Source organism: Dromaius novaehollandiae, chromosome 10, assembly GCF_036370855.1.
Source record: "Dromaius novaehollandiae isolate bDroNov1 chromosome 10, bDroNov1.hap1, whole genome shotgun sequence".
Lineage (NCBI taxonomy): Eukaryota > Metazoa > Chordata > Aves > Casuariiformes > Dromaiidae > Dromaius > Dromaius novaehollandiae.
This window is the reverse complement of record NC_088107.1, coordinates 1,920,824-1,935,787: the sequence shown is the minus strand read 5'-3', so window position 1 is coordinate 1,935,787 and position 14,964 is coordinate 1,920,824. Positions and strand designations below refer to the sequence as shown.

At 39.6% G+C, this 14,964-nt stretch overlaps 1 protein-coding gene across 2 annotated transcripts in view; it reads left to right on the top strand.

Moving 5' to 3' along the window:
• PIAS1 (protein inhibitor of activated STAT 1) overlaps positions 1-14,964 on the top strand; it is a 63,172-nt gene that overhangs the window by 35,928 nt on the left and 12,280 nt on the right. For both annotated transcript variants that reach the window (XM_064517848.1, XM_026110716.2), the window contains exons 3-8: positions 3,995-4,079; positions 4,654-4,701; positions 6,248-6,338; positions 7,007-7,141; positions 10,305-10,410; positions 11,944-12,017. In XM_064517848.1, the coding sequence (XP_064373918.1) occupies positions 3,995-4,079; positions 4,654-4,701; positions 6,248-6,338; positions 7,007-7,141; positions 10,305-10,410; positions 11,944-12,017 (539 nt within the window). The remainder of the gene's footprint in view (positions 1-3,994; positions 4,080-4,653; positions 4,702-6,247; positions 6,339-7,006; positions 7,142-10,304; positions 10,411-11,943; positions 12,018-14,964) is intronic.

The following is a 14,964-nucleotide window of genomic DNA, read 5'->3' as shown; positions in this document are numbered from 1 at the left end:
AGATCCCATCTTTATTAGATTATATGTTCTATTTTAATTGGCTCAGTTTTCAGCTGGAGACCTATTTTTGCCTTTGCTTTGTTAAATAATGGTTGTTTGCAGGGCCTGGCTGCCATCTCTAGCCATCAAAATGATTTTCTTGTGTAAAATTATATATATGCATAATTCTGGTTTTAAGCACACTCCAGATCTTTAGAAGTAGACTGTTTCACTTACCAGGACCTATTTGGTGCTTCTAAACCCACCAGAAATACCAGATGGATTAAGAAAAAATCTGTTTGCTTTTATATACTCTTAAATTTCAGGCTTCCGCTAGCTCTTCCTTGCAAAAGGGGAGAGTTTGGGGGAGTTTGCATGGTCACGGATGAGCTGGGAAGCCTAGTCTTCAATGGAAAGCTGCTAAATTAGCTCAGTTTAACATATTCAGCATTGTTTGTAGGGTAAGTACATCTAGAAATAACATTGCTGTATTTTACTGACCGCTGCCCATGGCTTTGCAGCGGTGGAGGGCGGCAGTCGCGGGCCGCTTCCCGGCGGAGCGGCCGCCCGGGAGGGCAGCGCCGGGGTGCTGGGGGCACGGCAGCACTTGGGGAAGCGCAGCTGAAAGCTGGGAAACGGAAGCAATGCTGTTAACCGCTACAGACAGCCCTTGTAAAACCTGCGTGTTTTTAAATGTGGTAGCCCAGTATTTTCCCTGCCGTTCACGGGCTCTTTTACAACTTGCTTAGTGTGTGCGTGTGCAGCTGGTGCTTGTGCAGCTTGTTCTTGTCATTTCTTAGTATCGTGCTGAATGTGAAGATTCAAGTGCTGTCTTTATAATCGGCTGGAATATGCCCGTTTGTAAAGGTTACACCTGCTTATGGTAGCACGCACTGAATTGTGCAATTTGTTTTAAAATTTGCTCTTTCTCAGGTTGGCAGTTAGGCTTCCAAGAGGCAGAATCGCATCCTATCGCTAGCTTGTCTCTCTCGCTGTAGCTGTCTCTTAGTTAGGCCCAGTTCTGAGTCATGGGGCTTCTTGAATGTGCTGGTACATCTTTTCCCCCTTCTTTCTTTACTGCTCAATATGTCAAGAGTTTTGAAATCTTTTTAAGATTGGCTTCTGGATCATCTTTCTCTAATTAACAGGTTGTTCCTTCTTTGCAGTCTGGCAGTGCTGCCGGGGTAATCACAGCGATTGCTCGTACACAAGAGCGGGGTATTGAAAACTGCCTGCGTGCATTCCTGCTGTTCTGCAGCTAAGACGGGATCAAGCAGCACGTGATGAGGTGCAGCTCTGATCGCTGGGGACCATTGATCTATCAGCTCGTAGACTTTTGCTTACAGTTGTTAAGATGAGCTCATAAGAAGTTGGTAGCCAAACATAAGAAGAAATGATGGAGGCCTTCAGTTTTTGTTCTTTGAGTTAAATTGACAATATTTGAAAACAAACAAGCAAAAAACTCCCCCACAGCCTTCCCGTTTACCTTTTCCAGTTTAGGTGAATTCTAGGTAAGGACAAATTCATTCACTGTAGAGCACAGAACCCAGTTCTTATTAATGCTTGGCTTTCTGTAGTATTATATATTTTTAATAATATAAATATTTATATAAAACTTATATAAAATATTATATTTTTTTTCAAGGCTGTCAGTTTGAAGTGGCTGTTTCTGCTGCTGAAATGTTTGATTCAAGCAGAGGATATTTAATGCCTTGTTAATGTGCTAGGCATACAGCTCATGAAGAAAGCTCGAGTTATGAAGGCCTCCACGTCAGCGCTGAAGAACGTACTTCTGCGTTTTCTGCCGTTCTAACATGTACCGCTTTAATTTGGCTGCCGTCAAAAGCACCATGAAACCGAATGTAGAAATGTGAGACTCGCTCTCCAAGATCACAGATTGTTATGTAGCAAAAATAAGTCTTGGATTAATACCAGCCGGTAAAGAAGGGGGGAACTGAGCTTTGGGATCTCTTTTGCTGCTTTGGTCAGTTATTTTGTTCTTCCCTTCTTCTAGCACCGTACAAAATGTGTATTAGCTGTTTGAGTCTGCCTGTAAACTGGGAATGCAGCAAAACCCAAGCAGGCAAAATGCTGAGCAGCTGAGGGGTGAAAAGCCGACTTGGGAGACTTGGGTTTAGATTGTTCTTGTTGTTAACTGCTGCTAAACTTCTCTGAGTGAGTAAGTCCTTAATGAAGGTAGCTTTTGTTAAACATTCAACAGCCTCGTCCTACAATTAAAGGTGTTGGAGTTCACAAGCAGCATTCCCAAGACTTTCCAGAACTTCTCTAGTAAAAGCGGAACTGAAATTTCTAAGGTAAAGCAAACAATTCATGGGAGGAAAGTAAAAACAAAGGTTCAGGCCACCTTCAAACATGTAAAAATAGGAAATAACAACTTGAGTTAATTTAATGGTCTGATGTGCATAGGATATTTTAACTTGGTCAGCTAATTTTTCTTTTGTCGATTACAATATACTGATCTTGTCATTTATAGCCAACAATAGGTGTAAAATATATATACACAAAGTATTATAAAAGACTTTCATTGCTTATTGTAAATATGTTTATACTTCCTGCAGATCTTACATTGTCATAATGTGACTGGCTGTCATCTTAAGCTGTGCGTGTTTTCCCTTGGAGAAAAGGCATTGGAGGCCGGAGGGTCGAACTAAACAGTAGCTTGATGCTTCATGCTGCACCCAGTCCACGTAGTGCTTTCGGACGTTACAGTAGAGCGATTTATTAATAAATGTGTTTGAGTTCCCATTTGTTTATTCTGGGAAACACTCAGGATATGCCCAATGTGATAATTGTGTAGGAAATGATGGGAGAGAAAATGTGAGTACATGAATATAAACAATATTCAAGAAAATATAGTTCTTTTAAAAATATTTACTACTGCCAGTATTCTTGCAGAAGCTGTTATTCAGCGCAGGTTATTTATTCTTGCACACACAGTTTTAGTGGTGGTGTGCCCGCAAGTCTGCACAAGGAAGAGGCTATCGCAGATCACGCAGTGGCTCTTCTCGGTGCATTTTGGGTGCAGTAATTGCTCCACGCAGTAACTAACAAAGAACTACACATGGCGGTTGCATATAATAAAATTTACATGTCTTGTAGCTTTAACATACAAGAAAATATAAATGTAATTTTGTGAGTTTGCGGCTGTTAAATATTTATACTAAGTCAGTGTGCATTCTGTGGTTGTTTCTGACCTACCCCATGGTGGTTTTTAACAAAATATCTGAAGTATCACCCCAAAGTATTCTCTCACCTGTCACTCAGGATTGAGTTGGGAAGTGTATTACAGTAAAACAAAAAATTGACTGTTTAATACACAACATAGTCACTGGAGGTGTTTAATGTTCTTTGGTTTCCTGCAGATGCGTTAATTGTTAAGCACGATTTGTTCTGTTACAGAGCTCTGTAGCACGAAGTTGAAGATTTTATATCCAAGTTGTGTGTATCTCACGAGGTGCTTGTGTGCTATGTACTTGTTGCATTTAACTCTATAAAATACTGTCTTCTTGAAGCGCCTGGAGGAGTTGTGTATGTTGTACTTGTCGCTCTGTTTGCTTTTACAGGCTAATCCATGATCTTGTGTGTTAAAGGAAATTAAAAAAAAAAAGAGTTATGAGTATCCCTAAACTTTTTTTTAATCTAATGTCAAAGAACACTTACCGTTAAGCTCCCATGACTGATAGAAGGTCTTAAGCTGATTTGACTCTGCTTCGCTGTTGTCTGTATCACTTTTTTAATATATAGTTTATATGTAAATATATAGCATTTGTTTTATTTTTATTTACAAAAGGTTTTAAATGGCAAATTCCTTGTTGGTTTTGAAATTGTTTACAGAAACAGATGTGTCATACTGTTGTGCTGCTTATAAAATTATATATATATGTGTGTGTGCACGTATATATATATATATGTAGACACTTTAATGAAAGGTGATAGCTCCAATTATTCTCTATTTGCTGTTTTTTAAAAATGATGCTCTCTTGTTTTCTTCTAGCATCAGATAATAGTCAGCGATTTCGAGAAACCTGCTTTGCGTTTGCACTGACACCACAACAAGTGCAGCAAATCAGCAGTTCAATGTAAGTGAGTTTTATTGATCCTACGGTATTTAAACTAAAAAAAAAAAAAAGCTTACTGTAACTTTTACTTTAAAATGTGATCTTAAAGTACACAGAAGAGTGCATAGTGCCTCAGAGAATCCTCTTTTGGGCAATTCTTTTCTCTTTTGTATTTAATTAATACCACCACTGTCCAGTGAAGACTGGAGAGGTTTCTCTTGTGCTGCCTGCCGTACAAATAACGGAGTTCTCCTGCTTGTAGCCCTTTTTCACAGCCAATTCCTGTGCTGAGTGCTGTATTTACTCAGTTTAAAGATGTACATAGTGACCCATCAGGATTTTCTTTACCGTATACCAAAAGAAGAGAATGGTAGAGGTGAGATGAGACTGTAATTGAATTATTTACTCTGCAAAATAAAAAATACATTTTTTTTAGTGTGTCTTAAGGATGGTGGTTTAACTGACCAGAGGAAGGAAAGTGTGGTATGCAAAAGGGTTGCCACACACACGAGTCAACTTATAGCAGACTCTGAAAAAGCATTAATGATCCTACTATATAAGTAACACGTTGTAACCTCTGTTTTGTCTTTGCCAGGGATATTTCTGGGACCAAATGTGACTTCACAGTACAGGTCCAGCTAAGGTATGTGTTCATATGGCCCGTTCTCAATGCTGCTGTTTTAAAAAATTATTTTGGAAATGTGATGTATCAAATATATGCCCTCCCAGCAATCTGTGTTACCTTTGTGGAAGAGTGTCTCATCCTACTGTCTGTTATCTTGAGAAAAGTTTGTTGTTGGGGATTTCGGCTACTGGCTGCTTTGGAAAGGGCAGACTTAACTACTTGTCTTTGTCATGTGCAGCTTTCCTGAAGCTCCGGGTGGCCCGATATCTGGCGTGGCAGAATACTGCATGTACTGCATGCTATAACCAACTGATTTTCTTCAGTTCATTGTTTTAGATTGTGCGTATGCTCCTTTCCTTAACTCCGAATCTGTCAGGTTCCAGTGCCTTGGCCTTCAGAGCCCATGTTTTTCCTAACAGAGATGCCAAACACTATTGCTGGGCACGGCAACCCAAGGTCTACTTTTCTGCTGGGAATGGGAGGCAAGATTTTGGGAATCACCGGATTTGATCTTAACTTGGTTGTTTAGAGGTTTTGACAAATATATCAGAAGCTGATTAAATCCTATATATCCCTGTAATTCTCTGTAAGGGTTTGAGCAGACCTTACAGCAGAGCTGACTTCGCGGAAGGCTGTCTTGCCTTCCATCCCTCTGCTCCTGGCTGCACTGTCTCCCTCCTCTCTTGCACTGCATCTGGTGTTTGCATGACTACATGGCGAGCTGTTAACTCTGCAGACAGAAAAGCAAGTGCTTTTGGGTCTTGTTTATCTGGTCAGCTTCTGCTGATCAGCAAGTTAAATTGGCTTGGTGTGGGGTTGGGTGAACAAAAGGGAAGGGGAAAGGAGGAGGGAAAACAAGGACAGAAGGTAACTCCCCTTTTTGAGAGCAGCAACCTGCTAGGCTCAGCTGCGTTGAATAGCTATACCCTGATGGGAAGGTATGTTTGAGTGTCCCTGGAAGAAATCCCCTGGGTTTGAGATGGTCCTTTAGGTCTGTCCTTTGCACATTCCCTGCAGCCTTGGGCCTGTCGGCACTTCGTAGGGTGAGGGAGGGTCTGTCTTATTTTGATTCCAGTAGCAAATAAGCCTTTGAAATAGCATTAGCAAAAATTGGCTGAACTGAAGTAAAAGGCTTGACATAGCATTTGATGCTGCAGCTAAATAGCTGGCTGGCTTATTGAGGTTTGGAGGAGGGACAGTTGAACAGATGGCTTATATTGTCAGTTGTGAACAGTCAAGAAGAGGTCAGGCAGGAGGAGTGATGGGAAAGAAGCTGGATGGTCTATCTGTTGTAGCAGGAACCTGCCTGTCTGAACAGTTCTGCTGTTAGACAGACCTGGTCTGAGGAATTTGAGAAACCTGAGGGGGAACCTGTGGCCACCCTAACCCACACCTGTAGTTTTGAGGGGCTTTCCTGCTTATTGAGCCATACAGCTAATTTGAGGACTGTGTTCAGCAGGATTTGGCATGCTCTCACAGCTTGGTGGAAAAAAAATCCTTCTGGGAACGGGTGGTCTTTAAGTCATTTTGGAATTGAAAGGTGATGGAAGCTCTCTGCTTTCAGGTTTTGTTTATCAGAGACCAGTTGTCCACAAGAAGATCACTTCCCGCCCAATCTGTGTGTGAAAGTAAATGGGAAACCCTGCAGCCTTCCAGTAAGTAAGATATTATTTGGGTTTATATAATTGGGTAGCCTTGTTATGAGCTGTCTGTCAGAAACGTGCTTGAGCATTTATCCTAACCTTTGTTTTCACATTTTGGAGTGTTTCAATGAAGGTGGATAGCTGAATGAGAAAGACAGTTAAGTAAATTGTTTCTCAGGAGACCAGCCAATAGATCTGGAAGATTAATTTTCTAACAGAGTGACAGTAAACTTTTATGTTCTAGAAACATCTGATGAATCTGGCTGAAATTAGACCCTGTTTTGGAGGTCTTGTGTGCAGGGAAAAGGCTGTCCCTGGCCAACAGGACAAAAGGGAGATGCTGACTTACAGTACTGGAGCTCTGCACAGGGTTAGGCTGGGCGGTGTTGGCCAGGCAGGTTGAATAGGAATACTGCCAGAGGAGAAAAGCGGGATGGCAAAGGCTCTCCTTAGTATTCCTGCGGGCAGGCTTAGGATGTTGTGTAAGAAAAAGGACTCATGAAATACCTGGTATTGTGCTGTCCGCCTTGTATATTTTTAAATTGCAGAGGGAGCCTGGTTCTGGTGGAATACAGAGCCTTCATCGGGGCAGGATTTTGGGGAGAGGGGTGAGAGAAGGGAAGAACACTTTTTTTTTTTTTTTTTTTTTTCTGTAAGTTAAAAGACTCTTTAATTTCTAGGGCTACCTTCCACCAACCAAAAATGGTGTTGAACCAAAGCGACCTAGCCGACCAATCAACATTACCTCACTCGTCAGATTATCCACAACGGTACCAAACACAATCGTTGTTTCGTGGACTGCAGAAATTGGAAGAGTAAGTACCTTTGTGCTACATAATGCTGCCTAAGCTTATTAATTTCTGTTTTGGCATATGTTTGAAAGATTTGAAAGATAAGCAAGTTTAATTGTGCAGAAAATACCTCATGGTTTAGCAGTAGGCTGTTCCTTCTTTTGATTGCATTTCTCTGTTGCTTTGCACCAGGCAGACGTGGCATGCTTCCCTAGATCAGTAGCCCGCAGGTTTTTTGTAGTGTGACCTCTCCTCTCCATCCATGCACCCACCTATCTTTCACTCATTGAGGGCCCAGATAGTAAGTTCAAGAAATTTTACATCGGGGTTTTTTGTTTAACTTTAGACTTCAAGCTTTTCTTGATTTTGAGGCTTGACAAACCTTATCTTGGATTTACCTTTTAACTGACCTACTAACGTGTGACATTCTATACAGCTTGGTGTTGCTTAACCCTGAAAAAGTAGACAACAAAGCATAGCGACTCAACAGTGTCCTCAGAAGTAAACCATTCCTATTTCATATTTCTGTTCTTACAAACATCCACCTACTTGATATTAAAGAAATCATATTTTTATAATCTTTTTTTGTGTCTGAGGGGATTATAAAATTGCTGGTGTTCCACTGGACTAGTGAAATCTGAAACAATCTGCAAAAAGTCACTTTAAGTTGTTCCATGAATCAGTGCATCAGCTCTCATTGATGACAAACTGCCAGATATACATTACAAAATCAATACATGAAAAATTGTGGCTTTGTTATTGCAAACATCGGTTTTTTTGAAGTCCTGAGAATTATCCTGAGATGAAGCTTTTTCCAAGAACTTGTCTGTATACAAAACCCAGGGTTCTTGAGCCAAAATGGGAAAAACGCTTATAGTCCAGCTGTGCACAATAGCCAGATATAAAACATCTCGCTAGTATTTCTCTCCTTCCCTGTCACGATGAATTTCTTGTCAAGTGTAAAAGAGTCTCCGTTCAGGTTATAGAATAAATGATTGTTGAATACTTTTTTTTTTAAGTCATCTTTTATCTAACAAGAACTGCAGGCATCTGAAGTAAGCATTTGAAAATAAACCTATTTTGATTTACCTTGCAGAAGTGGCTGCACACAAGTTGATGAATCCTGGTTATTGCTGTGAACACAGTGCTGCACTTCTGCTTTAGAATACAGATGAGGATTTAGGGAAAAGAAATGTCACAAATCTGCATGGACTCTAAGCTACTCTGTAGTGAACTAGCTGTTTTCTCAGACTTCTTAGAGATTTCAGTTATATAAAACTTACTGGATACCTTTTAACTTGTAATACAAAACTGAAGACAGTGGCAAGTTCTTAGTGTATTTCCTGAGAATGATACGTCAGTCAGAACATCCCCACTCGTGAGAAGTAATGCTTCCTAATCTGATTGTTTAAGATCTTGACAGTTAAATGTGAGGAGTTGTTTTATTTTTGGATGTGCCTGTAAAGTACAAAATTTGAATTCCCTGTCTCCCCTTCCCTTAAGAGTCAATTGCTTGTCTCAACTGGTATGCTCTACCTTTCCTGAAGTCATAATTGTGATTTTTACACAATCTGTTTCAAAAGCCTTCTGTACAAGATGCCTTGGGCAAGTTCCTAGCTTTGTAGATTCAAGCTGTCGGTAAATAATTTCACAATGTTAATTAGCATTTTTCTAACTTCTATACTAATTGAGGCATTAAACAAACAAGTTAAAGCAGTAGCGTTTTTTAACGATGTGAGAGCATTCATTTTAAGAATAAAATATATAAAATATGGTGTTTCTGATTCTATTTCAATTTGTGTGATTTTTATGGTAAGATAAATTACTGAAATCCCATCTTCATATTCTGGTGGCATCCTAAATAACGAATGGTAAATGTCACAATTGTGTGGGGGTTTTTTGGTTGTGCTTTTGTTTTGTGGGAACATACTTGAGAGTTGCTGGAGTGGGGGGGAAGGAGCCCTAAATTTTTCAATTTAAAATGTATGAATATCGCTACAAGTTTAGCCATCTAAGTGTAGCTAAATATATATATGCTTTATCACAAAAAGTAATTGGTATCCCCTGATGTGAGAGCATGAATTTTGTCCTTGCTGCTTGTTTCCTGGGGGTTGCTGGTGAATGCACGGTACAGTACCATATTTTTAGAAAGACAGTGTTACCTGCTGCTGTTCGCAGCTTAGAAGAAAAATGAGAAGCTCCAAAATGTAAGAGACTGGTCTGAAAACCTTTAGCGATGTCAGCAGGAGCACTCTGCCAGCCCCGCTCAGTCCCTCGAGCACGAGCTCGCCGCGCTGGCTGGAGAGCGGGCAGGGTCGGTGCATGTGCGTCCGGCTCGCCTGCACGCCGGGTTCCCGTCTGCCGTGGCGGAGGCAGATCCCTGGCTTTCTGCTGACACAGATAAGGAGCATTTGCGTGATCTGTTCTGCTGACTCTGAAGAGGGGGAAGGAACCTAAGCTCAAGCAACGGGAAGGACAGGCGGTTGGGAGTGGTAATTTCTTGCCTGCTAGATGCACTAGAGTACATCGTGACCCCACCAAACTCCTGAACTCTTTAACTCTGATTTCTGTTAAGCTTCATCAGTCAAGTAGCTTTAGCATTTCATAGCCACTACAGGAAGAAAAGAAAAGGAAGGTTGGACAGTGCTTCCAGGTTGAGTGGGAAATATTGCAGATGATGCATGTTTTTAATGACTGCTTTTGAAAAGACACCACTGTTGATCTTCATATTTTGAAAGGGGGAAAAAAAAGAGCTTTATAAAAAGTGAGTTTTGATCAAATTTGTCCTGATGGCTTCCCTTAAATGCATCAGCACAATAGCAGGACCTAATGCTATTTGTGTAAAATCATCCTTTTAAAATGGCCTGTAGGCTACATGCTCCAAGTTAAATACAAAACTTTCGGAAGTGTCCTAACTGCTGTTGTGATAGCAGAATAGTTTCTCTTGCAGCTAGATCTAGTCCCAGTGAAGCCTGTCACTTCCGTCACATCTCTCAAACTCCAGCCCCGTGAACTTGCTAAAACCTGGTGGGTTTTCTCTAGTCTGAAAACCTTGCCATTTAACATCTTGGAATTACTGTAGAAACACAAGGCCCTGCAAGCGCGTAAATTGCATAAGCATTGTATAAAATAAGCACTATTTTGATTGAAACAGTTTGATTTTGTCTTGCTTTTTGTTCTTTCCTAGAACTATTCCATGGCAGTCTATCTCGTAAAGCAGCTGTCCTCCACGGTTTTACTGCAGAGGTTGCGAGCAAAAGGGATTCGGAATCCGGATCACTCGCGAGCGCTAAGTACGTCTGATGTGCTTGTTAGCGAGAAAGGAGAAAAGAGCTTTTGTAAAAGGCGATTTGAAATGGCACTGTACTAACCAAGGTTTGGACTTCCTACAGTTCTCTGGGTTTCGAGAACCTGATAGTGCTGTTCTTTGTATTCAGCTGAAATTCAGAGACTCGGAGGCCTTTGTTTGTATTAGGAGCCGGTCCAGGAACCCTGTTGACACTGTGAAGGGAAAAACGCGAGAGACACTCTTTCAGTTCAGTTCTTCTGGTTGTGTTTCTTTAAACAGAGCAACGATATTTATATAGTTAACTGATAATTCAGTCCTTTGAACAAGCTAAACTAAATGGCTGATTTAGTTTAGTTTAGGCTGACAGGAATGTCTTCATCGCCACTTATTTTTTGTTCCCGTGGCACAGTGTTGTGGAGTGAGCTCCTGGAGAGAGAGTCTAGCGTAATACCTCCCTTCCCCCAAATCTAAGTGCAAGGTTTCCTTCTTTGTTGTTTCCCTGGCACATACACATTGGTATAAGTTTATGTAATAAAAATCCAAACAAACACTGCTGCATGCATTGCTTTTCCAGAGAGATGGTGAAAAAACACACACCTGACAGCTGTTGGTTGTCCTCTTTAATGTCTAATTGGGAGATGCTCAGATGGTGTGTGTTGTGCTCTGTACAGCACCTTCTACGGAAGGGAAGAAATCAGCTCCCCGGTAAATGCAGTGCTGCAAAGCCAGTGTATTAGTTGTATTGCATTAACATAGTGTGATGATTTCAATATGCAAAAATCTAGCAACCAGTTTCTGGGTGGCTCCTGCTCTTTGTATACGAGGTAACAACAAGGGTGTATTTCGGGTTCCTCGAGCAGCTAGAATGTGGAATTGGCTTGTTCATGTAAACTGTGACTGCTTGTAGAGGAGTCTTTTATAGATAAAAAATCAAGGACAGGTGGAAATGAAAGTCTTCTGTAATGGTAGTATTTCACTGCAGTTATTTAAAGCCCTCATTTTGTCAGGGTACTTCTCTTACTTTTTTGTTTCCCAATTAGTTTTTTAAATGTTAAATGACTGGGTTCCTTGACGAGTATTTCAGAGATTTACAGAAGTGCTTGTCCATGTGAGAGTTACTAACATGTTAATATTAGTTTTGTTTGTTTTTTTTTTTTTAAACTTGTCCCTTGTTAACTTCAGGTGCTTAATGTGGCTGATCTTTTTGGCAGATTTTAAATAATTTTCAAGTATGTAGTTGCGTATATGAAAAGAGCCGTCTATGTACAGATAATTTTTCTAGGGATCTTGGGTTAAGATGAGCTCTTCTTACTTCTAGCTTACTTAAATGTTGTAATTTATGATCTTCCTAGAGAGTAAAGACTGCTTAGATTACGTGTTTTACTGTGGGAGTGTGAAACAATGTTCACTGCTGCTTGCTTCCAGTAGACATGGCAAAAGTTAGTGCATATAGTTTAAGGCTTGCTTTACTTCTCTGTCATTCAATTTGTGTCATAAATTAACTATAAAATTAATGTGTTCTCCTTTCCAATGACAGTTAAAGAGAAACTGACTGCAGATCCAGACAGTGAAATAGCGACAACAAGCTTAAGAGTTTCTCTTCTTTGTCCAGTAAGTTTTTTTAATTCCCTCAAAACTGATTCTGATAGAAATGTGGCTGTTCTGGGACAAGTTTTCAGTAGATGTTAGCTTGTGTTTACTTGTGTGTTAACTTTGGGGATAGGATCTGGTGCTGAAGTTACCTAGCAGTGTGCTTAAGCATGTGACTTAGGCCTGAGCAGATGAGTATTCCGTTAACTTGAAAACACTCTTCAAAACTATATGTAAGTGTACATTTAAATCTGTCACTAGATCATGTGAGTGTCTGTGCAGCTTGGGTCCTTGGTGCTTGGTTGTGATAAAACCACTCTCAGCAGTAAGGTAGGTGAATCTGTCTACTAAAAATACCTCTCAAGTCGGTGTCTGGAGCCAAAGAATTGAACATCTTGTAACTGAAGTTAATTATATGAGTGTATACACTTTGAGCATTTTATAGTCTTAGATTAAAAATGAAGCAGTGTTCTAGAGGATGTTCAAACAAAATTGTTGCCAAATTTGAACAGGGAAAAGTTGCTCAAATTGGTGCAACTGGGCACAAATCCTCTATCTGACAAGTAGTGTGCAAGATACAGATCCATTGAACGTGGAAGTTGCAAAGACTGATTATATCTTGATCTGTTAATTGGTACCAACAGGTAACAAAGTAGATACAGGAATAAGCACTAGTTTATACTGGGTTTTGTATTATCATTGGCTGAACTGCAGAATGTTAATATTATGTGCAGTCTTTATCTCTTTGTGCTCTTTTTAAAATTTCACACTGCTTCAGAATACTTGCTTTCTGCATTGATTGACATAGTGCCTTTATTGCAGCATAACTTTTTAAACCTCTTGTTGAGATTAAGGATACATCTGTTTCCTGATTTGGCTCAATCTGCTCATGCTTGACAAGAAACTTTCAGTTTCGAAACTTAAAGAAAAAAAGCTGACGTTGTTCTGGCAAAATCAAAGCTTATTTTTCAAGTTATTAAGTATCTGCTTAAACTGCAGCAATGTAGAGATAAACTTCTGGGTATGAAAGCTCTGTTTTGCAAAACGTACAGTTGACATTGCTGTTTCTTTTTTTATAGAAGTACATATATTTCTCAGATCATTGTAAATCTTTAAATGTGGTATTTTTCTGATCTTCAGTCTGTGTTGACTTTCTCCACGACAATATTGATACTAACTGTAAATAATAATGCATTCGTAAGGAAGTTATTTATAAGGAAGATACAGGGACTGCAGTAAAAAAAAAAAAAGTGAAATACTGATCTTTAAAACTATAACTTAGTGATCTTTTTTAGTGATCCTTATGAATCTGTATCTTGCATCAAGAGTTATGCAGCTTTGGAGTACTTAAGTATACCAGGTTGACGCTTGGCAGCTCAATTTGCTGAGTTGTTATAGTTGAATTCTTGTGGTGCTGTTAGTACTTCATTATTCTAGAAAGTACAATGACAGTCTTGTTATTGTGGGTTTTTTTTTTTTTGGTCTCTAGGCACAATGTTCCTACCACTTAAAATTAATTAGATTCCAATACAGAAAAAAATAGTAATCCATTAGGAGGAATGAAATGACTGTAAGAGTTTAAAAGTCCATACATATTAATTCATTATCTTAAATTAATGCTCGTATATCTTCTCGAGTTATAGATGTTTAATTCAATACTTGATTTGTCAAAACTATCAGTTAAGGCAGTTATGTTTCTTTATAGATCATTCCATTTGAGTTTTCTGACAAAATACTTCTGTTTGTCCTAATCGTGTCCCTCATCAATAGAAGTTGTTCAGCTGTGCTTTTAGATGCATCTTTTTTCTAGCTGACTGGTTCAGATGAGTTAATACTAGAGCAGGAAGATATTCTAGAAGACTGTTTTTAGGACTGCAAGTTTACAGACACCTAAAGATGTCAAATTATTTTGCTTTCTCAAAGCTTTGTCAGTGAAGAAAATGAAATACCAATCTGACATTGGTATGTAGCTCTTATGAAGTCCTGCCTTTTTTTGGTTTTTCCTCTTAAATTAATTCTTTCCTAATAAATACACAGAACAAAGTCTACAGCAGATTATTTTGAGCATGTTTATTTCTGTGTCCTTTTAATAATGTCTACAAAATACACACACTTAACTGATTTATTCCCCCCCCCTGCCCCCCATACTTTCCTCGTTTGGTGCTGTCTGGTTTCACTGTAGCTCATAGAACAGTCCAACATTGCAAAAGCTTTTTGGGACAGGGACTGCACCTTCCAAACTGTCCTCTAAGTAGGAAGATAATGATGGGAATTTACTAGCATGATGCGGTCCTCAGTTCTGAATGTAATTTTATTATGAGCTCCATATTTTCACTTGCTGATTTGTAAGCATCTGGCTCAGGGAGAATTTTTCTTAATAAATATTTTGTGCTTAATTTCAAATGCTTGAGTGTTTGGACAGTGTATGCTTTGAAAGTACAGATGATTATTTGGTCTCCAACAGCAGAACCAAAAATTAAAGTGTAATGCATCTTCAGCCCTACTGATGTGAGAGTGCCGTTCCTCCAGTCTCACGCCCGGTGGGTGTGATTGTCCCACGTATGTTCTTCAGGAGAATAAATGGAATTGCAGTCTGGTTAAGGTGGTGGGTTTAGACTTTATAACTTTTATTTTGACCTCCAAAAAAGTGCAGTGAGACAGCTTCCTCTGAATGTGCTTTGGTTTGCCCCTGAGCTTTTTTTAGCTCGTAGAGGCCTGCCCTCCCTCAGAGAGCAAATAGGTATGAGAAAAAGCTGTGTTCAACTATTGGCTGAATCTGTCTAAGATTCAGCATGCAAAGGGGCCGTAGTGAACATGTATTTCAGGAAGACACTTAAATTCATGTTTCTTTCAATTAAAAATAAATCCTCAGGCTCTGCAGCTGGACAAAATACTTAGCTGAACAAAAATTGCCAATCTAGCATTTACTGTAGGCTTGCGGTTTTGTTTACAAATTCTTAACTCTTGT